Here is a 24,561-nt window from a genome sequence, read left to right as displayed (position 1 = left end):
TAGAGAGAACATGAGTTGGGGAGAGGGACAGAGGGAGAGAGAGAGAGAGAGAGAGAGGGAGAGAGAGAGAGAGAGAGAGAGCGCGCGAATCTTAAGCAGACTCCGTGCTCAGCATGGAGTCTGATACAGGGCTCTATCTCACAACCCTGAGATCATGACCTGAGTCGAAATCAAGAGACGCCCCTCCTCCTTTTTAAATATCCCTTTTTTTCTGGCCACCATTTCTCATTTGGAGCTCTGTCTCTGAACCACAAAACAGAGATGACTCGAGTGACTGCTTTCTCATTTCTTCCCAGGATAGTGCACAGTTAGTGAGAGAACTTAATGGATTATATTGCAATGGATGCCTTGGGACAGTGGTTCTCTAAGTTTAGTTTCCAGGACGGAAACCTCAGCATTGCTTGGGAAATTATTAGAAATGCAATTTGGGGGCCCTATCCCAGACCTACTGAATCAGCAATGAGCAGGGCTGGTTGGGGTTTGACAATCGATGTTTTAGGTGACTCTCGTGCTCTCTAAACTTGGAAGAGCATAGCGTTAGGGCATTAGGACTGGTTCTTAAATCTTCTGGAAGGCCTGCAAAATCTCAAACTGCTGGACTTCATTCTTCTGATGGAGTTGATTCCTGTTGATACGTCTATCACACTGCAGCACTTTCTCACATGTACTAGTCATGAACCCACCTCCCTCCCTGTTCTTCAAGGGTAGGGACCATGTTGTGTTCTTCTTCATGCCTGTCCCAGCACCTAGAATGTTGTCTGACACATAATTGACCTTCAGTGAATTTTTGATGATAAACAAATGAGATCACTTCAAGTGTTTTGTTTTTGTTTTTTGTTTGTTTTTGACTATAAGGGTTTGCAGGGAGGTAGCATTTGATGATAATAAGCCACTTCTGAGATGGGTGTCTTGGAATTTTAGAGCAGACTACAGTCAGATCAGCTCAACTGTTATTGATTTACAAATTGTTTCTTCTAAAAGTTCACAGTGCCACAGGCACTATTAAAAGAAAATGCTTATTTGATTGGAAGAACAGTAGTCATGTAATTGTGCCTGGTAAATTGGATGTATCTCTTGAATTTATGACTCTCTCAATTTATATAACCTGAATAAATTTTTTCAGAAGGCTTCATTTTGAATATTACCAGTGGTCACTTCTGACCACCAGATGTGGTCCTTGTTTCATGTGCAAGAGATCCTAAAATTCTTTAACTAGAAAGTTTCCCCCCCACCATTATTATTATACTTGCAAGCTATACATTAATCTGCTTTGATAACCATCTCTTCAAAGTAAAGGTAGTATCTTCATTTTATATTTAAAACACTGAACTTCAAAGCATAGATTTGAATGCCAGTAGGGTGCACAGACAGCACAATTATAGCCTTTTCAAAGTTCCAGAAGCATGAGATATATGTCTGAAATTACAGACATTTTATTTTATTTTTTATGTTTCTTTATGTTTGTGGGGTTTTTTTGTTTTCTTTTTTTTTTTTTTCTACTCTCTTGTAACTTAAAACAATTTTGCAAGATCCACCGCCCTCTAGGCAACATTTTATAGCCAAGTCATAAACCTCTAAAAACAGCAGTTTATGGTGGGAATGCTGACAGTCAGGCAAGTCAGACCCACTGCTGCAGAGCTCACGGGTGCCAACAGACTACCTTGCCTTCCAGGGTGAGGATCAGCACATAAATCAGCCTGAGGCTAGAGGGACATGACTGTGTGTTCACGTTATGCATTTCCCATTCCCAGAAACATGAGACCATTTGTCTAACAAAAATCACATTGAGAGAGTGTTATGTGAGGCCGGTGAAGAATGACCCAAAGTGCAGAAGGGATGGGGGGTAAACATTCACAATTAATCCGGCTTCAACATCTGGGAACATAGAACCTCTTTAAGAAATGCATTTACTGTCCCCTGGTGAGCTAAAGAGCGTGAGACTGCTGAGCACAGAGACCTTTGTATTTTGCAGTATTTTTCACCCCTCCTCAGTACTCTTAATTTGATTCTCATGGAGTTTTGTTTGAATGACTTTTAACATATGGGCAGCCAGCCCTGTGTTCTGCCCCCTCCATACTGAACGAACAAGTTTTCCAATTAAATAATTTCAGTTCTTTCTTTTCATGAAGTAAAAAATAAATAAATAATTGTGGTTATAGGCAGACAGATGCCAGCCTGATCATTAAAAACCAGAATTATTAAGAATCAGGCTCCAAGTATTCTTTCTGTGTTTTTTCTTAGTGTTGAATATTGTAGCAATTTTATTGATTTACCTTTTACTCCCTGATACTTCTTGTTCCCTATCTGCTCCCACCTCCTGAAATATGAGGAACTTTGATTCAGAGTAAGCATAATGAAAAGATGGGAATGTAAAAGATCACAAAGCAAATACCAATGCTTCTTTTGTAGGCAAATATATGATCCTGTAAAATGACCATCAAGCTTATCTCATTGTGTTTTCATTGTTAACTATGTGTTTTGATCATATCTACCTTGAGTCCATCTTTGTGTTAAAACTTCCCCCCTTGCTGTTTTGGCAATAGTTCTGCCATTACTACCTCAAACCTGTATGGAACAAGGACATCAAATGTGAGCTGAGAAAATCTCTAAAGTGTGAATCTAGTGATTAGTGATCTCCAAACCACAGGTGTGTTTGCACAAAAAGAGGTTACGGTGTTTGCCGAGATTGAAGAGAATAAAAGCTGTTACTTCTTGCAGTAGCTTTATTTTCTGTTTGTTACTTCTTATACCTTTATTTTATTTATTTTGAGAGAGAGAGAGAGAGAGAGACAGAGAGAGAGACAGAGAGAGAGCATGGGAGGGCCAGGGAGGGAGGGAGGGAGAGAGAGAGAGAGAGAGAGAGAGAGAGAGAGAGAGAGAGAGAGAATCCCAAGCAGACTCCGCACTGGCAGTACGGAGCCCAATCTCAGGAACCCTAAGATCATGACCTGAGCAGAAATCAAGAATCAGATGTTTAACCTACAGAGCCACCCAAGTGCTCTAATTCCTTTCAGTAATTTTAATTCTTTACCTAATTGCCAGCAAATGTGATCCACTGGAGAGTAAACTCCTGGTCCATCCTTCAGCTTCTTGATCTTTGTTCTCATCTTATGTTTTTCTTCATTTATATCCATTGTACCCATTGTCTGTACTGTACTGTTTGTACCCATTGTCTCTTTGTCTTCGTTCACCATCAGTAAATCATGATCATGACTAGAGATAGTCATGCAGAACATTCTGCTGCTTTCTTTTCCATGTTTTCAGAGCCCTGGATTTCAAGACCTGAACCAACCAACCAACCAACCAGTCAACCAACCAAATGAACAAGCAAATAAATAAAATTGCATCAAATCATCTATAATTTTGAAATCTCCTGGACTCAACTCATGGCTTTATAAAAATTTAGAGGAGGGAAAACATATACTCTATTATTTTATCATTATGAAACGAAATGACTGGATCCCAAAGATCATCCTCTGTGGGATGAGAGGAGAGTTATGAATATTGTTTACTCATGTAAAACTAAAATTGTAGAACTTTGTTACATTGAAGTTGGAAGCAGTAACCATTGCTGCTCCCCTACAGCATATAAACTGAGATACAGATGATAAGGAACCAGCATAAGAGGCTCTTGGTAAGGTTGGATAGGGAATCCTGTCAAAGGGGAAAGGCAATCAGAGATCTGAGGTAGGGCCAAGTTTGGCATGTTTAAGAAACAGAAAAAAGGCAAAGCTACTTTTTCATAGAGGACAGAAAAGAAATATAACAGATAATAATATCTAGGAATCAAATGTGCCTGCAGCTCAAAGAGATTGATTAAAAGTGATAATGAATTCCAGTGGCATTTAGTGGTAGGATTTTTCTAGATCTGAACATACTATACGTATCAATTCCTCATTTATCTCAGTTTTAAGGTTTTTGATTTAATTTTCTTTCATTTCTTTATCTAAACTTCTTTTGAAAACATTAACCTATGGGTAAAAGACAGATTTAGGTTATGGTGTCAACCGGATGTTGGCAGATAATCTAAGAAACAAGCAGTTCCCAGACTGAGTGTAAAAGAAACCTTTTTTTTTTTCCTCTCCCCCTTCCATTTTTCTTGAAACACAGAGCCTCCAGGATGATTTTGTTCCTCGAGCGTTGATAGTTTTATGGCATAGCCATCAGCATGCTGGCTGCACACAGAATTTCACCCCAAATGATACATCTAAAGAGACTAGAATGAAGCAGTATTTACAAAAGTGTGAGGAGAAGGCAGGGATCTGACAAAGGATGTTGAGAAACCCAGGGATGACCAGAAGGAAGCTCTTACTACCCTGAGACAGCTGAAGGCAGGTACAGGAGTGCTCCCAGGGCCAGCAAGACCCAGAGCCCTGGAGAAGGGGCTGCCTGGAGCAGCTGGAAACTGGGAGAGATACAGTCCCGGCCAGAGAGATAGTGCCAAAGCAAAGAGAGAATAGGGAGGAACTGGCCAGACTTCTCTCTACTCCTACCAGGCCCCCAGTGGCTGAACCCCATGAAAAGCTATCACATAAAAGAGCTAAGACAATACTGTTCATAGATGGATCACTTCTTCGAGGCATAGAGCAGAGAAGATATAAAGAGGGGCAAACAGAAAACGCATGGATAAATTAACTATTTTTCTTTCCCCTGGACTTCACTAATGAAAAAAAAAAAAAAAAAGCAAAGAAAAAGTAGTCAACGATAACTAAGCATCTGCTACTTTACCTCAACATTGGCAGTTGATAGAGGTTGGTAGGATTGATGGCAAATTGGCTCTGTTTAAAGAAAGTAGCTGTTCAGGGTGACTGGGTGGCTGAGTCAGTTAAGAGTCCGACTTCAGCTCAGGTCATGACCTTGTGGTTTATGAGTTTGAGCCCCGTGTGAGGCTCTGTGCTGACAGCTCAGAGCCTGGAGCCTACTTGGGATTCTGTGTCTCCCCCTCTCTTTGCCCCTCCCTTGCTCACACTCTTTCTTTCTCTCTCAAAAATAATAAATAAACCCTAAAGTTAAAAAAAAAAAAGAAAGCAGCTATTCAACTTTAGTTCATGGTTGCCATGATGTCTTTTTTTTTCAAACCAAACATGTGGCTTTTTCTAATAACACATACATGTTGTTTTTCCATACCAATTCTCCAATTATCTGACACCAACTGGGTGTCCAACAATTGAATTGAATTCAATTCTAACACTAACTCTGTAGAGTTATCATCAGAACTCATGGGTTAAAGGTTCAGTCCCACAAGACTGTCCCCACTTCAGACCCCAGCCCCAAATAGCAAGAGCTACTCACATTTCTACCAAGCCAACTATATAGTCATGGGTTCCCTTGACCCCCTCAGATTTGATGATTCACTAGAACAACCACAGAACTCATGAAAACACTTTACTTATGTTTGAACTCTGTTGTTTAGTAGTTATTATGGAGGTTTTATTGCATGGGCATGGTTGATTCATTTACTGGCCATTAATGATTGAGCTCAATCTCTAACCCCTCTCCCAACCCCTGAGGTGGTGAGTGGGGCTGAAGTCTCCAAACCTCCAATCATTTGGTCTTTGCGGTGATCAGCCCCATTCTGGATCTATCTAGGGGCCCCATCTTGAGTCATCTCATTAACATAAACTCAGGTATAGCCAAAAGGGCCTCATTATAAGTAACAAAGGCCATTGCTGTCACCACCGGTTTAGGAGTTCTATGTCAGAAACCAGGGGCAAAGTCTAAATTTATTTTTATTGTACCTTAGTTGCCACTGCAGAAAACATGGAATAGATCATCTTACCTTTCAAGAGGAATCAGGAATCCAGATTTCCGTGTGAAGTCTCCCAGTCGTTAAATGTTGACAACCATTTCAGAATCTTTAGAACTTTTCTGAAGTCCAGACAAAACATCCAGTTTGGGACATTGACAAACAGCTCTAGAACAGTCATTTTCAGCCCTGGCTACACACTGGAATCACCTGGGTGACTTTGAAAAATATGTCCCTGGACTTCATGCCAAAGCAATTAAGTTAGAATCTCCTGGGCTTGGGCCCAGAATTGATATTTTTAAAAATAGTTTGGTAATAATTATAATGTACAGTCATTTTTGTTTATTTTTGTTAAAGTTTATTTATTTATTTTGAGGGAGGGTGCTGAGAGAGAGAGAGAGGGAGAGAGAGAAACCCAAGCAGGCTCTGTGCTGCCAGTCCCAATTGTGGCGCTCAAACCCATGATGAATCATGAGATCGTGACCTGAACCAAAATCAAGAGTTAGTCACCTAACCAATGGAGTCACCCAGACACCCCTACAGTCATTTTTATTTATTTATTTTTTTAAGTTTATTTATTTATTTTGAGAGAGACAGAGATAGCACTAATGGGGAGGTGGGGGGGGGCACATGGAGGGAGAGAGAGTCCCAAGCAGGCTCTGTGCTACCAACACAGAGCCCGAGGTGGGGCTTGAACCCACGAAACTGCTAAATCATGACCTGGGCTGAAAGCAAGAGTCGGATGCCTACCTGAGCCACCCAGGTGCCCCCCTACGGTCATTTTTAAGTAAATATTTTATTTTGGAATAAGTTTAATTTAACAGAAAAGTTACAGAAGTAATAAAGAGTTCCCATATACACCACACCCATTTCCCCCCATTGTTGACACCTTACATTAATTACCATGGTACATATGTCAAAATTAAGAAACTGACATTGGTACATTACTATTAACTAAACTCCAGACTTATTTGGATTTCACTAATATTTCCACTGACATCCTTTTTCTGTCCTAGAATCCAATCCAGGGTACCATTTTTGTATGTAGTTGTCATGCCTGATCACTCAGCTGAGGTTTGTGACAATATCAGACTTTCCTTGTTTTTCCTAGGTAGTACTAGCCAGGTATTCTGGGGAATGTCTCCAGATCTGGGTTTATCTGATGTTTTTCTCATGATAGTATCCATACTATGTATAGATTTTTGGAAAGATTCCCAAAGATGTGAAGTGCCCTTCTTGTGACATCAGATCACAGGCCAATTAGTAGAGGTTGAATGGAATGGAGGTAGCAAGGTCTTTCCAGCATCAGGACGCATTAAAGTAGACAAGTACAGGAAATCAGGAAGGATGATGGGAGGCCAGCAATGGAGCTCCACGTCTCCCAGGTAAGCCATCTGAACTGAGAGTCAAGAGACAAAGATTCTGTTTCAGGCTCATCCACTGACTACTCTTTAGACAAGGCAACTGGTAGTAGTTTCTTCATCTGTACAATTTAGAAGTTGATTTCCGTGGCTCTTTCTAGTCCTGAAATTGTGTGATTCTAAAACTCTGGAGTGGGTTTTAATTAGTCAAATATTATCCATAGTTTCGTATCCTAAGAGGAATGTGTTTTAATGCTGAGTAAGACATCACCCAAATGCCTGGGTGTCGGCAAAGGACAATGGGAGGAGGCCACTCCGCTTCGTTTTTAAGCATTTATGACACTTGCATCCTAAGAATGTCAAGCACCTGGCAGGTAGAGCACAGATTAATCTGCACAAACTAGAGCACACATTGCAAAAACAAAGAAGAAAATTCAGCTCGTTCACTCAGTCTTTGTTCCTGGGACTCAACTGTTGTTCTTTCCATTACAATAGACGAAGCAGTAAGTGATGTAATTTATTTTTGAAATCTCAGAAAGAGTGCACATTTTAGTACTTTTAAAAAATCTGTTGATATTGACCCTTTGCGCAACTCCAACCGGATTTAGATGGATGACTGGCTTGCAATGTTGGATATTCTAAGTTGCCAATAATTTGTACAGAGCCTGTGATTGCAAAACCACAAAAATTTCACAATAGCGGAAACCTCTAATTAACCAAAATAAATGACGGGGTGGATTTGTTTTAAATATATGGTTAATAATGCTTATTGCTTCAAGATCATAAACTGAGAGATGCTCTGTTGAGGTGAGATAGATAGGCTGCAGATGATTTTGCAAAGTTCTCTTCCACCTTGGTGTGTTAAGTCTGACCCAGAACGTTCTACTAATACTGGATCAAGCTCTCCTCTGATGTAATTTGCCTGTGGGAATTGTATTGGCTGTGAAACTGGTTCCCCTTAGTAGCTGTTGTAAAAAAAAAAAAAAAAAAAAAAGGATTTTTTTTTTTAATCACAATTCTGCGATTTGTTTTGAATGACACTGAAGCCAGGTTCCTAGGCACTGAGACAAGAAAGAATGTCAAACGGGACCTTTAATGTGTATTTATATTTAAACATCAGACCTAACAGAAAACCCTGAAGCTTTATACAATGATTGGAGCCTTGTAAGAACCTAATTAATGTATCTTCAGGTGAATGGTTGGCCTGGCACGCGAGCTGTCCCGAGGTACTCAAGGGGGTTCAGGTACCGCCTGGGAAGAATAGATGTGGTTGTAGTGATTCAGTGGCCCGTCTGAAAGCGACGTGTAAAGGCAGCTTTGTCTGGCATGCCGCCTTTTCAAACTCACTTCATAATGCTAGTGTCAGTTTCAACTGAAGCGTGGGCCAGATTGCAGATAGCTTGAGCTGGCATTTCAAAGTGGCTAATTGTGAACTTGAGAAGAGAATGGACACATTCTTCCAAAGGTGGCTATTCAAATGCAGTATCTTCCCCCCTAGAGCTCCAACCTCACTTTTGTTCTGTTCCCACATAAAATGCAAGAGGAACACTGAGCCTTTCCCTTGATAGCTCCTCTATCTGCACCTTTGCTGGGACTGCTTTGCCTTGTTAAAATGTGCCCCGTGTATTAAAATGAAATTGTCACTGCTGGGTGGTGCAGCATAACATGGTTTGACACTAAGCGCCGGCAGCTACAGAAAACAGACTTTTATTGCATTTATTCTTTCAGAGACGAGAGTCTCTAAAGGCTCACTGCAGACATTCACTTAGTTAAATCTGAATGAAGCCAAAGTGAACAATCTATGCCGCTGTCTTTGTGTTACCAGAAACAGCCCCCATCCAGCTTGATATGGCTGTAAAATAGTCTTAAGAAAAGATGATCATACTTAGAATCCAAAAGGGAAGACTTGAGGCTTTCAATCCAGAGCAAAAATATTTTAGGTGGGTAGAGTGAGTGAGCCACCTGATTTTCTACTTTGGCTTCCTCTGTATTTCCTAAAACACATTAAATAGAATTAACAAGCTTGTGCACACACACACACACACCCCAATCTACTTTAGTCTTCATTTAGAATTCCATGTCATTTTAAGACAAAGAGAAAGGATTTGATTTGTAGGACTCATGCAACCAAGCTTTAGATTCTAACTGCCTTTTATCTAGATGAGTATCCAGAGATAAATTGAGCAGGGAGGGGGCTCTAGGGTATAAGCTTTTTATTCTGTAGCTCTCCTGGAATAAAAATTCCATAAAGTAACATCTGTAGTAATTAAGGGCTTACATTTCCTCTCCCATTCATGTCTCTGGTAGGAGGGAAGGTTATTGTTCCTAAGAGACAATAGATAGTAGATCCTGTGGGAAGATAGAGCAAAATTAGAATTCTTTTGTTCCTAGAAATGGAAGTTTCCTACTTCCAAAATAATAATAATAATAATAATAATAATAATAATAATAACAATAACAAGTTGGAAGGTTTACTGTAAAAGATTCCACCAAAAGAAAACCTTGAAGGAGTTAGGAAAATTGTACTTAGCTATTCCTAAATATTTGGAATGGAGAAAGATTCATCTTGTTTTCCTAACCCCAAATATCATCTGATTTGGGGAAGTTGTGATTAAGCAGTAAATAAAATGCTCTCTTTGTTTTTATTTTTATTTATGAAAATTGTAGATTATTAAGCTTAAAGAGTCATAAAATTGATTCATTCTTCAGATGTTCTATAAAATCACGCCTATGTGGAACCATTGGACCATTTGATAAATGAATAATAACCTATTTGTTTCCTGCACTCTCTAATGAGTCAGATTGGTTTCCTGTACTTTCTTGTCATACCATGACCAGCTACATAATTTGTAGGACCCAGGGAAAGATAAAAATGCAGGACCCCTAATTAGAAAGTCACTAAGAATTTCAAGATGGTGCCAGCAGAGTTTTAAACCAAGTATAGGCTTCTTCTAAATTTTTGGCTCTGTCGTTCTGTACTCATCTCATACCTGGGAAGTCATTGTTGCTTGGTAGGTAGAGATTTGCCATGTGTATCAATACAGAAAAATGTGCCTCCATCCCATGCCTCATAGGAATGTATGTCAGAAAAGATCTTTTTTTTTTTAATTTTGAATCGGAAAATAATTATAGCCCCCCATTGGAACATGCTCCTGATACTATCTAGAATTCTTTAACCTGAAAATTCAGATGTTCTGTCTGCATCTCTGAGCTTTTCTCTGAGAGTTTGGTGTCCTCACGCCCCTGGAACCTTCCGCTCAGGCACAGTGTTCTGTTTACCTCACCTCCTCTAAAAGGATGCAGGGTCAGGTGAGCCCCCTGCCCTCATGACTTCTCTAAGGGCCCTTTTGGCGTTCTGTGCCCACTTCTCAGTGTTTCCCTGGTTTCTGGAATTCCTCTCACATTTGAATTCCTGTAACTATAATAATTGTATAAGTTATTTGGCATTTGCTTGCATATTTTTTTCCTTATCTTGTTTCCTCTGCATGTAATATGCTCCTGAAAACACACAGAAAATTTAGGGGTAGGAAAGTTTTATAACTTGAGCTAAAGGGCTCCATTTGAAGAAAGCTCATATGAATAATAGCATAAAATCCAAAATTATACTTTGCCTTTTAGACAAATTTCACACATTTCATACACATCTTTCATATGTGTGTGATCTGCTTTTCAAATTTGTATTTGCCTCTAGTGTACTGTTTGGGGGATTTAATTTGCTTTAATCAGAACCAGCCCTTTAATTTTTATCTTCCCCATCCACTGTCATAAAATAATAAAGCCCAACTATAGTTAATTATTTAGAAAATGTTGCCAATCCGAGTCTACTTAGGATAGGGCAACCCTGCCAATATTGACATTAGGATGTTGATAGAGTTCAAAATGCTCATTCATTAGCTTGCAAGTGAGATGGCAAAATTTGGCCCCAGAAACCTAGTTTAGGGATAGTGAGATCTAGTAGGAGAAAATAGAGGATTTTCCAAAATTCAAAATGAAGGAAGTTCAGGACCTGAAGTTTACGTGTTTATGTTCTCCTCTCACATTCCGGGCACCTAATGATTCCCTTTTGTACCTTCACCCAGTGCATTTTCAATAAAAGCGTCAGAGATGCTGATATTACCACCGTATTAATCATCGCTCTACACTGCAGGCGGTGGAAATACAGCACATGTCGTCAACTCGTTTTGTGGAGTCCTCAGCACAATTGCTTAGTAGCTGCAGTTCAGCTTCGGTGTTAGACAAGCCTTAGTTAAAATCTCAACTCTGCCCCTTATTGGCAAGGTAGTTCCTCTGTGTAAGCCTCGGAGCCTTCTCTGTGAAGAACCAAAAGACCTACCTTTCAGGTTTGCTAACTCAGACATTCCATAGATATTTACAGCACTTTCAATTGTCAGACAGTGTTCTGTGGGTTATATAAGATACTGCCTCAGTATTACCTCTGGGAGAGAACTCTGCACAGAGCCATCCACAGAGGCAACTTTCAGTGCAGTAAATCATAGTCTCAGCAATGGCGAGTTTGTGATACTCTGTCACCTAATCATGGTGGTCATGGTGACCCTTCCGGTAGAATTCTCAAATCAAGCTTTTCCACGGCTTGCCTATTTTCCTTTTCATTTTTATGTACTCTTCCGGAACATGCACAACTGTATGAAAGTACATGATCTCCTGTTTACCTCTTTTTCCAGAATGGAGTCTACTGAAAAATGTGAAGTGGTAATTCAACATTTTAATGGAAAATATCTGAAAACACCACCAGGCATCCCAGGTAAGAAATACCATTAAGTAATCATGCAATTGTGTCTAGGCTTATTGTTATTGTTAGAAGGAGTACATGGTAAAGCCCTTGGTTGGTCACTGGAAAGGAAAGGTTGTTTTGGTAACTGTGTGTTTTTTAATAGTATGTAGCAACTCCTCTTCTCAAAACTACCAAAGCCTTCTTGGTGTTTCTTCTCTGGCCTTTCTTTGGAATCTCTGCTGATGATTGCTTACAGTGAATTAGGAGAAAAACACAGCAAATCATAGTGTAAAATGCACTTCAAGTGAAGGCAGTTTGGGACTCCTGTCATTCATGTGGGTATCTTGATTTCTATTTTATAATGTATCTCAACAGTGATAGTCACCGTGGAGTACACAGACTGATGCCAGTATCCAGACATTTCCTACCAGTTCATCACAAGAAGGGTAGAGAAAGGGAGAGTAAGCATTTAGAAACTTTTGTAACAATTTGACATTGCCATGAAATCTGAATACATAATCTCATCTTTAAAAACATATCAAGTTACTGACATTTTGAATTTTTTTTTAAATTGTCCCTTCATCAGAGATAGTTTGAGAAGCACCAATCTTGACTCTGCCAGGGCATTTCACATTGGCCATGGCAAAATTCTTAAGCTTTTATGTACATCATAAGATGATATAAATTTATGCTTTAAAAGATTACACTCAGCATAAAGAATTGAATACATCCTATGTGTTAGGACTTAAGCTAGCAATGCCTCAACCTGATATTAATCAGCCAGTAGTATACATGGCAAGTGTTTAATAACAAGTAAGTAAATTTAAAAATATATCTTATTCATGCATAAAAATATTAGAGATTGAACATAGGGATAAAAAGAAAGAATTATAATAAGTAGATAAAGAAATGTCTGAATAATGCATATTGGTCTATTGGTTGTTCTTTTGTTTTTGGTGATTCTCAGGGGGGAAATGTGACCTCTTCAGTCTTATAATAGTTTCCTTTTGATTTTTTTATGCTGGGCTTCTGTAATGTTTGCTATGTAATGCATTCACTATTTAAAACCCATGGTTAGAGAGTTCAGGGGTTGAACATTTCAGTTCCTTAAAATGTATCGAGGTTACACGGAAGAGGAAATCTGAACAAAAAGAGAAATATTTTTGTAGAGGGATGCGAGTCAGGGTTCGTTTGGGGAAGGTGTTGGGAAAGGAGAAAGGCCCTTCAGACACTCACTTAGATAATCTGGAAAATCCAAAGTCGCATCTCCTGGTTAATCAGAGAGTGCACACACAGCTAGCTAAGCCTGTGGCTCGATCTGGTTAGCTTCCATGCATAACGTTCCCTTGAGAACCAACTGCATTATGATCCAATTGGAGACATATGGTGTTGTTAAGAAAAGAGTTAGCAGTTTTCATCTCAGCATGTAAGCTGCCCTTGCATTTGAGGAGAAATACTTTCTTTTTTTTCCCTTTTAGCATAAAAGGCAATTTAAGACACTACTCAGACCCATCATTGAATAAAGGGGTTGCATTGTTAGCAGATTCTCCCCTTATTTATCCACTTTACCCAACAGATGCCTATCTATAAGGAGGCATTTAAACTAAGTGTGAATTAGATGGTTATATAAAAATTAAGAATAAGCAAATTATGTAGAAATTATTGTTGACTCAAGTTTTATCACATCTCAGGGGTTTTTTTGTTTTTTAGATTTCTTCATTTTCAGAAAAAGACATTGAAATCCTTCTTGACTTGATTGATTTGAAACTGTATTATTTGGTTTTCCCCATAGAACATAGCTGACTAATAGAATTTAATGATACAGACAAAGAAAGTCACTATAAATCCCCCAATGTCTGGGCATCCTTCCTGAATACGCAGGCTGTGATATCAACCTGTCTAATATCATAGCTACACCCAATGGAAACATTGTGAATAGCAAGAACTTGGTTATGAGTTTCTCACTCACTTTTATCTCATGGGAACACAAGAGGCAAAATAATTGTGCTCAGTTATAAAACTCTTAAAGATACAAGTTTATGCTTCTGAGATTTGTACTCCATGTAATAGAATTAGATATATGACATTAATCATCATTAGTACTTGAATCTCGTTATTTATGCATTGGGAGTCAAACAAAGTTTAATAAAAGTTTCAAACACTGACAGAAGATACTTCATCTTTGGTATTTAAGTTTGATATGGAATAAAATAAGACATAATGCAAAATGTGGGTATTAAGTCCAGGAGTAAAATGCCCTCATTGGGTCATTTATTAAGTCAAACTCGGTAAAATCAAACATGAGTGTATGCTGTTTGCCTTTATTGGTCCTCACTGCTTATTTGTTGTGGATGATTGAAGTGTTATTTTCAAAAACTCATATCTTCATCCAATTTTCTATTCCATCTTGAAGACTGCAAGTGGGATGTCACTATGAACCCTGATATCAAATTGGAAATGATTCCTTTGATATTGTCAAAAGAAATGACCACTTGCCTAACTTTTTAAATCCTAACATAGCTTTAGAGAGACTGTCCTTGCTTGTGGGTGTACTAATTAAAACCACCTATAAGTGATCTGACCCACCTGCAACTAAAGTAGAATTCACAAAATTAGAAAAATCTCAGTGTTCTACATTATCAAGATTTGGTATCTTTGAATTTAAAAGTTTGTGGTTTTATGGAACCCACATTGATGATTTCAATGTAAGGCTTTAAGGATGTGTGATTGATGGCCCCACAATGATCCAATAATCACCTGAGATTCTCAGGCCCTAAGAAAGCTATAGAAAGGATTGCATGTTAAGTCAATCATCCTATACTAGACCCCTGCTTTTATCTTACTGTAAACAAATAGAAAACAATTGGTACCAAATTTGTATTCTTTACTTCTCTGTTTAGGAATGACTTGGGGAAATGTCTACATGTCACTGGGCAAATACTGTGCCATATTGGTTTCTGTTACCCTTGACGATGATTTCTCTTAAAGGAGATACAAAGTTAATTATTTTCCTGAGATGATCCTCTAGTTTCCAAATCCCCTACTGGGTCATTTCTATAAGAGATTAAGAAACAAATCCAATTCAACCCAAAACTCTGGCATTGCTCTGACTTTCAAATTCTAAAAACATTAGGGATATTCGCAAGGACATATAACATTGACCACATTTATGTTGCTGCTTCCATTTTGATTTGTCAGTCTAGAAACAGTTTATTCATTAACTATGATTTATGATAGTATTTAATTTTGATTCCTGCTGACAGATTATGTGAGTTGGAAGGAAACTGCAGTTATCTTCTTTTGGGTCATGCTTTCTCTCTCTGGGCTCCTCCGTTTTGTTCATAAAAAGATCTAATTTCAATGAATACATCACGGATCATTGATGCATATGAGAGCCTTCAACCAGTTCTGTTCACTTTGGATTATGACATTGTCTCCAGATTTTGGTTACCTGGATCAATGAAGCAAACTATGCATGCCAAAAAATCAAGTTATCTAAATTCTGGTATATACAGTACAGGAAATTAGCAAAGATCACGTGGCTGCATTGCTACTAGCAGGTAGGAAGGAGAGGCCAGCGTCGATCATGTAGCCATCTGCAGAAAGTGAGCATCTAGTATTTTTTCCTTCCCCTAGAGGGAAAAGAAAACACAGTGTTCCATAAATGTTGCATGTCCTACATATCGATCTTGATGTTTTCTGGACAAAATGAAGGATCATTAGTTGCTTGCCTGCCTAACCCCAGACGTTTCTTTGTCCCATAATGAATTGCATAGCAACATTGTGCAGGCCCAAAGCATTTCATTTTCAAACCTCTGGCAAAAGCAAAGGGTAAGTTCCCAGACACTTCAGGGATCTGTAGGGCACAAACTTGAAAGATTCACTTCCAAAGAGCCCCCGGAGCAGAGTGATGCACCATGTGGAAAGGCTTCCACATGTAAGGACATGTATTGATGAATGGAACACGCAGGCTAGTTTGTAGAAAAATAAATCATGTTTTGCTCTCAAACTAGACTTTTGCCTGTAAGCACATGTTCCTATCAGTGGAGCAGCCTTTGCAGAAGAAAATGGAATAATCCACTTTTGGTATGATTTTCTTACTCTTTACATGATCATTTCTAGCCCCAATTGAACTTCAAGAAGTAGGGAAAGGTAGAGAGAGAGCTCACCATATTTTGAGATGTTTTTAATTGTAACAAAGCTTGTGACCAGCAGAAATTTAGACAACCACATGAATGATAGAGGAATCATATTTTTCTAATAAATAAAAGTGTCTTATGGATGCTCTGACATAAATTTTACTATTTTGTGTTTATGTAAATGAAAAATGTGTATGTTTGTGGATGTATATGTATGTTTCAAGGGAGCATGTGAGGAAAAATACTTAAGGTCTGGTTAATTGTTTTTTAAAGAACATGAAAATAAATGCCATTTGTTTACATTTTTTTTCAACGTTTTTTATTTATTTTTGGGACAGAGAGAGACAGAGCATGAACGGGGGAGGGGCAGAGAGAGAGGGAGACACAGAATCCGAAGCAGGCTCCAGGCTCCGAGCCATCAGCCCAGAGCCTGACGCGGGGCTCGAACTCACGGACCGCGAGATCATGACCTGGCTGAAGTCGGACGCTTAACCGACTGTGCCACCCAGGCGCCCCCCATTTGTTTACATTTAAAACTTTCCCCAAAGTAAAATCTTAGCAATGTATTTAAATGAAATTTATATTCACCTAAAGACGTGATACAGAATTCTGAATAGTTGAGCAATAGTATACACATTTTGATCAGAGGATGTTGCAGACCCTTACGATCAGTGTTTCCTCAGTGATACCAGTCTCTTAAGCACCAATGTAACAAATATGGTAGTTGTGTAAAAGGCAAAAAATAGAAAAGTATTGTGGTATCCACTTTAGCAAAAATATATTTTTATGGTTTTACTTGGTTGAAGCATTGCCTACCTCTGAGCTTTTCATCTTTGTGAAACCAAAACATCATTGGCATGATAAACTGTGTAAATACTGCAATCCCCAACTGGGTGTCAGTTTAGATTTCTCATTAATAAGAGGATGTTTGCCATATTCAGAAGCTACTTTCTGGGAAGCCTCTCATTTATAATGTTAGGGATACCTTCTTGATTATTTCTAGGTACCAAATACATAGTTAGTCGCCTCAGGATGAAACACTGTTGGAGTATTATTAGTGAACTTTGCAGAGTAGCCTGACCATGACATCGTCAGTAGAGTCTTAGAATCTGTATGAATTCTTTGATGTAGACTTGGTCAATCATTTCTCAACCTTCCTATGGAGCCACATTTGATACTGTGAAAGTTTGAGTTGGTTACTGATTAGATAAGGGAGGAAGTAGGCAAAGATGATTAAATTGCTAACTGTGGGAAATGAGAAGCCTGACAGGGAAGGTAAAGGCTTCATCTTCAGAAGGTTAGAAAGGATTGCGATGGCTAGTGTGCCCCATGCTCACCTCTTCCCCCCCAATGTGATTACAGCTGCAGATGAAGCCGGCAGCCTCTGTTCACCCTGGAAGCGTTCCATCTCGAGCGTCTACTGAATCTCTCCATCTTTCTACCTCAGGGCAATATCTATAAAAGCTCACCCAACGCAGCACAGGTTTTCTGCAAACTTTGGGAGAGTTATCACTTCTGGGGACAACCCTCAATTAATGAGCTATGGGAGTCAGTGATTAAGATCGAGCCTCTCATCCTTTGGAGGGACTATTCTGAGTCACATTCTGCGAGATTCCTTAGGGGGTTGTCCACAGTGGTAACACAAGCTCAGTGAGACGTCTTTTATTGGCTTTTCATTCTTCTCTGCCTTTCTTTTCCCTTTCTATTATATCTTCCTCCTGGTGTCAGCTCCCAAATAAACTACAACCTTGTCCCAAGCTCTGATTTGGGAAAAGTCAAATTAAAATAGGTGTTCCCAGAATTGTGATGGGGAACTGTATTTTGATTTAAAATTTCTGACCATTGGGGTGCCTGGGTGGCCCAGTTGGTTAAGCATCCGACTCTTGGTTTCAGGTCAGGATCTCACAGTACATGAGTTTGAGCCCTACAGTGGGGCTCTGTGCTGACAGCTTGGAACCTGCTTGGGATTTCTCTCTCTGCCCCTCTCTCTGCCCCTGACCCACTTGCTCTCTTTGCCTCCTTAAAAAAACAAAAACAAAAAACAAAAAAATTAAAAAAAAAAAAATTCTGACCGTAGAAGAAAGTAGACGGGCTAAAGTGGTAAAGGGAATTTGATAGACAAAATACGTTGTTTTAGTGACTTTTTTTTTAACAGCAGCACTTATGTACCACATACTTAGGACGATAAAGATGAATAGTAGTAGATACATGGTACTCCGGGATTCAGTTAAACAAGAGACGGATGGAAGAAGGTAAGGACAAAATGCCACCAGTGACACAGTGACATGGCTGACCTTAAAATAACTGAGGATGGGAAGAGGTGGATGGTGGCTGAAATTGTGGAGAGAATGGAAGACTAGACAACAGTCAAAATGCCAGCAAAGTGGAGGTGGGATGCAAGCATAGAAAATTAGGGCCACAGAGAAAGGAACCTGCAAGGTTTGGGTCCTGGATGAATGTGGAGTGGTAGGCATTGATAATGAGGTCCAGTGTGAGGACAGCTGTAGCTGGCGTAAGGGAAACAGAGATGATCTTTAGCTGGACAATTGGAGGTTTCAGATTAGAATGTTGGAAGTTTTCAGCAACACTGGAGATTCCCTTACTTAACTTTCCTTGACTTTCTCTGAAGTTCTAATCTGCCCTGGAGCAGGTGGGAAAGTGTGAGCAGTACTGAGGTAATTTTTTGTCTACTTATTTCATTCTGAGTTGGTTACACTGGGGTTTGTTGTTGTTGTTGTTGTTCGTTTTTATTGTTTTTGTTTTTCTATTTTTGCTGCTTCAAGAGCTATTGCTCAACTCAGTGTAGATTCTTGGTAAATGTTCTTTGGTGTTGATGTACAATTCCATGAATTGAATGACCCTCATGCTTGTATTCATTTTGACGAACTTCCTGAGGGTGTAGGGTTGATACACAGCTTCTGTGCATCATCAAACTTGGAGGAAAACATTGAGATAAATCTTCGAATCTTGTCTTAATTGTTAGCAAAGTTTTCTGTGACACATGTATATCGAAATATACAGAGAGAATGCTAAATATTCATGAGAAAAGGAAGCTTACTTGGAAAAAGACTCTAGTCACTTTTTGAAAAGCCTTTTCTTTTTTTTTTTTCCAAGACTGCTTTTTAAGGTATTATCTTGACAGTCTAAATGTTTTTTCTTTGAAGAACTCATTGACTCTTGGACAGCACAATGATTAATTCTGTGTTCTCACATGGCAAATGGTCCTGCCTAACTTATACTGAAGTTAGGTCTAGTTCTGAACTTTGTGCCACTGGATCTAGTTAAGCACTATTCCCACGCTGTCCTTTTGTTGCCTTTTTCTTTTTTCTCTTTTTCACATAAAAAAAAAAAGTGAATATCTTGAGAATAAACAGACAATCTTATTCTATGCTGACATAATGTTGCTTTTCCCTGCCCAGAGGAAGTACGACATTGGCTTATTATTCCTACTATAATGCAATATTGAAAAATCTATTGTGTTTAATCAGTACAACATGGTCGATATGCTTTGCTGGCGATGTATTTTCCGTAATTACGTATAAGCACCAACAAGTGCTAGCAGAGTGTGTCTGAAGTTGCCACTTGGCTCCAGAATCTGGTTTTTTAAAGCAACTGTAATTTCACGGAATAGAGAGGAAGAATGAAGAGGTTTTCTATGCATCTCCAGAGTCACAAACCATCTCCATCTCTTATTTCTAAAATAATCCATTCAGGTCTTCCAAATTTCTGCACTAAAGATTTCACAGTAAAAACTTAAAAAATAAATTGCAAAACCTAAATTTTATTTCAACGATGATGTTGGGCTCTGCCTTCTGTCAGCATCACTAATGAGCGTTAAACCATTTAGTGTCTGTCCGAATGAGTTCTATTAGCAAGCAGAAGGGTTGAGTGGCCTACGGCCAATTAAGACACAAGCCATAGAAATGAAGCTCTGAATAATTAAGTGCAGTTCTAAATCTAGAATCTCATTTAATAGGATTGATTTCAAAGTGCATTTTAGCCAAATTTGGATAAATGGATGGTATCCTGAATTAAATACTTGCCACTCTGTCCCAGTAACCGTCAAGAAGCCTACCATGCACACAGCTCATTATTTATGACCTAATATTTACAATGAAAAGTCTGCAAAATTTAAGAAAATGCTTTAAGAAGAATATACATGAAGACATTCATTAGGCAAGCTCTGAACCAGCCATCATTTGTTTACCTTACAACTATTTTCTCTGATTTCTTACCTCTTTAAGCCTGGGAATGATGAATCAATTCATTTATTATTATTTTAGTTATTTTTCAGTACAGTAAAAAACCCCTTCATAGGAAACTGGCATGCTTGTGATCATTTTTTTTAAGACTTCATATATTTCAAAGGCACATCTGTCCCATTAGATTATACATTTTTCTAAGAAAGGACTTTGATGTTTATCTTTCCCTTTACCCTTAAACAATTAGCCTATCAAGTCTTTGAATGCAAGGATTGCACCTTGCTGTTTATGTTTCAAGCGTCTAACCAATGCCTGTCACAAAAGAGTACTAATAAGTATTTGTTAAATAAGTAAATAACTGCTTGGGGTAGACAAAATAATGCTCCCTCTCCCCCAAATATCTCTGTTTATTCCTCACTACCTGTTAATACGTTAGGTTCTATGGCAAAGAAGAATTAAGGCTGCATTTGGAATTAAGCTTGCTGATAAACTGACCTTAAAGCAGGGAAATTATTCTGTATTATTTAAGGTGGACCCTATATAATGACAAGGGTCCTTAAGAACGGCAGTGAGAGGCAGAAGAAGGGATCAGAGTCATGTGGTCTGAGAAGGCCCTGACCCACCATTGGTGGCCTTGAAGATGGAAATGTGGGCAGTCTCTGGAAGCTGAAACAGGCAAGGAATTGGATTCTCCCCTAAAGCTTCCATAGAGGGACTCAGCCCTATTCACATCCTGATTGCAGCCCAGTGGGGTCTGTGTAGGACTTGTGACCTACAGAACTCTAAGAGAGTAAATTTGTGTTGTCTTATGCCCCTAAGTTTTTTGTTAGTTTGCTACTGCGACTGAAAACTAATACACTAATGCAGAAGTTCTTTCAACTGAATATCACCACACTATTTCTAAATTACATTACTAAACAGCCTCTGGAGAACTTTCTTAGTTTCTCCTATTTTTCATCTTCTTTGTATCATTTGGGTTGTGTGTATGTTAAACAGAGGGGGAAAAATCTATCTTGTTAATTATTTTGACTTTACAGTTTCTTTGTACTTTCTCATCAGGATATATAAAATGGATGACTGTTGGACATCTTAAAAGAGAGTCTTTGGGGGTGGGTGCTTAGATCTCAGAGCACATTATTTTTGACTCAAAGAAATCACGTGTTAATTCACACTATCTGGTTCCATAAAATATGCCAAGAAAACTATACCACTTGTAAATCTAAATTCATGCAAATGTGTATCTGTTAGGTTTCAACCTTAATACTTGCTTTCAATTGTTCCTGCTATTGAAGGATTTTTTTAATGTTTATTTACCTTTGAGAGAGTGAGAGACAGAGTGTGAGCAAGGGACTGGCCGAGAGAGAGAGGGAGGCACAGAATCCAAGCAGGCTCCAGGCTCTGAGCTGTCAGCACAGAGCCCGACATGGGGCTTGAACCCATGAACCACAAGATCACGACCCGAGCTGAAGTCAGATGCCTAACCAACTGAGCCACCCAGGCACCCCATGCTATTGAAAAGTTATTATGGCTTAGAAGAGATCATAGAGGTTGTATAGCAGATATCAGCTGTAAGTTTTAGATGATTATATCTAAAGCATAGATGATGTTCCTACTCCCAACTTATTGCCCCACAAAATAAAGGGTATCCTGAAGCTCTTAATTCTTGAGTCCCATCTGAAAACTTAGTTTGGAGACACAAATAAAAATCTAGGGAGGTAACTGGATTCTTATTATCAGTTAACAAAGATACATAGATAATTCTTACTACTTAAGGTGTTAAAAAAAACTTTCAGTGACTTTACAAAAAATGTATTTCTCAGCTAAAGGTGTACTGCAACCCTGAAGCAGGTCGGGAGGCTGTTAGTGTGAAAACAGCCTTTTCCTCGTGAACTGAGAGTGGGACTTATTTGGGACCAGAAGTTTTATTAAACAGCTACACTAGTTGAGTCACTGAAATGCCCGAAAGTAAATAGAATCCACAGTCGAAGTTAATTTCTTGCTGTTTGTTATTAGAGCAGGTGTTAGCACTCCCAGGGTGCTTGCCTGATGGCCTTCAGCCAGCACCCTATTGTCCTTGTAGGTAGACTGGCTTTTGGTTGCAGCAGCCTATCTGCCTATCGAAAAGAGAGTCAGAAGTGCCTAGGAAGTTACATTCCCGTGGTTAGGCAGCCCTTAAACAATGTGTGACTAGTGTTGGGGTATCTATACCCCGGTTCTTTTGCTCCTGATGAGAACACCAGAGTATGACATACACTATCTCCAAAGTCTCCTTGGCTTTCCGGAAGATGAACGCACTAGACACACTCCAAGTGAGATAGCAGTTATTGATGGGTAACAGGCTTCTCTGGGAAAAGCATGGACAGGTTGACTACTTATGAAACATTTGCAAGGGTAGATAGAATTGCAATCCCATGTCCTGTGAGTGAGTAGACCACTGGTTGGTAGGATGGCTTGGCTAATCGTATGTCTTGATAAAGTTCCATTCAAAAGAATCAAAATTGTACCAGTATATAAGATAATGAGGTTTTCATACAAAAGCTCTTAAAGTACACAAGCATTAAAGCCAAATATTGAAACTAACCTGTTTTATGTGCAGTCACTTTAAGATGACATGGTTGGTTTGAGCCAAACAGTGGTTCAGACTATGGGGTTCCTGAGATCCTTACTGGTGGTCTGCCAGGTCAAGATATTTCCATAATCCTGACACATTATTTCCCTTTTCACTCGGATTCTTTCATGAGTATAGAGTGGAGTTTCCTAGAAGTTACGTGATGTGTGATATGATTGAATGAAGAAGCAGATATGAGAGTTCAGCTGTCTTCTATTAAACCTGACATTACAGGGATTTGCAAAAATATGAACCAAGTCAACACTTATTTTTATTTCATTTTTGATTTTTTAAAAATAAAAATGTGTCACCTATCATATGGTGGGTTTATTGCTATTTTAACTAGATTTTTAAAATGGCAAATATCAATAGATATAACCTGTGTCAACAGAAGCTCTTTGAGGTCCGCAATAATTTTTAAGAGCGTAAGGAGGTCCTGAGACAAAAACAAATAAACAAACAGACACAACTTTGATTGCCATGGATATAAAGCAGAAATTCAGAATCAAGCCCTTTTATCTTCTCGGAATTAGAAAAGATTAAGGAAAATAACCAGGGTAAAGGTGAAGTTTAAAATGTCCTCTCATCTTGGGGTGCCTGCATGGCTCAGTCGGTTGAGCGTCTGACTTCAGCTCAGGTCATGATCTCGCAGCTTGTGAGTTTGAGTCCCGCGTTAGTCTGTGTGCTGACAGCTCTGAGCCTGGAGCTTGCTTCGGATTCTGGGTCTCCCTCTGTCTCTACCCCTCCCTCCCCTGCTCGCACTCTGTCTCCCTCTCTCTCCCTCAAAGTAAATAAACATTAAAAAAATTTTTTTTAAATAAATAAAATGTCCTCTCATCTTTCTGAACTTACTTTGCAAACCTGGATGTGTTCTAGACAGCTGTTTTAAGTGGAGGAATTAAAAAATAATGATTTACACTACTGGTTTTATTTTGTTTTGTTTTTAAGTTTATTTATTTATTTTGAGACAAAGAGAGAGCGCCTGCAAGAGGGAGATCAGTGCTGAGCCCTGACGTGATCTCACGCCACAGGAGATCATGACCTGAGCCGAAATCAAGTCAATAGCTTAACCAACTTAGTCACCCAGGTGCCCCTACACTACTGTTTTTTGAAAACAAGCATGCAGATTACTTGAACTGTGGTGAATGTTTGTTTCGGTGGGGGTCTTTTGAGATACAGAGTCATTGGTTATTCTTCTGAACACTTACATGACCATCTTATTAGCAAAGAGTGTGTAGTTTGACAGACTATGTGAATGTTTTATTGAAACTGTGTATACACAGCATGTGTGTTACGCTGAGATTGCGGAAGTGTAACTGTAATTTGTGAGTGGTGTGTGAGTCTACCAGAATTTAGGAAGAGTTTAAGGCTAATGTCTAAGAGCCACAAGGCTAACCACAGATAGGACATGGGAGCTCTCATCATAAGAGCTGTTCTGTGTCATTTCTTTTGCTCACTGCTAATTTCATTCAGCGCTCATCTCATGGCTGGACCGCACCACGGAGTTCTGTGTGGGATGCATCTCGGATATAGGCTTCCAGGTTTGCTACTTGTAATAAGTAATAATACTAATATAGTAATAGTTATGATACTGTAAACACTAACATGTAACTAATTGAACACTATGTACTATTAGTGTTCACAGAAAGTCTTAATTTGTTTTTCAGAAATGATAAAGTCTCTGATTAGGTAGTCCCTAGATCATGATTTCTGTAATCTTAACCTAGTACGAAAGACCTCTAAGAAAAGCGCCCTCTAGACATCCTTCATAAC

The 24,561-nt window shown here is 39.0% G+C and overlaps 1 protein-coding gene across 8 annotated transcripts in view; it reads left to right on the top strand.

Annotated features, from left to right (window-relative positions):
- Positions 1 to 24,561, top strand: part of RBMS3 (RNA binding motif single stranded interacting protein 3) — a 1,338,119-nt gene that overhangs the window by 1,068,854 nt on the left and 244,704 nt on the right. For all 8 annotated transcript variants that reach the window (XM_058729653.1, XM_058729650.1, XM_058729649.1 and 5 more), the window contains exon 9: positions 11,790 to 11,869. In XM_058729653.1, coding sequence (XP_058585636.1) covers positions 11,790 to 11,869 — 80 coding nt within the window. The remainder of the gene's footprint in view (positions 1 to 11,789; positions 11,870 to 24,561) is intronic.

The sequence above is a fragment of the Neofelis nebulosa genome, chromosome 5 (assembly GCF_028018385.1).
Source record: "Neofelis nebulosa isolate mNeoNeb1 chromosome 5, mNeoNeb1.pri, whole genome shotgun sequence".
Taxonomy (NCBI): Eukaryota; Metazoa; Chordata; class Mammalia; order Carnivora; family Felidae; genus Neofelis; species Neofelis nebulosa.
Note: the sequence above shows the minus strand (reverse complement) of the source record. Positions and strands in the feature narration are given on the sequence as shown.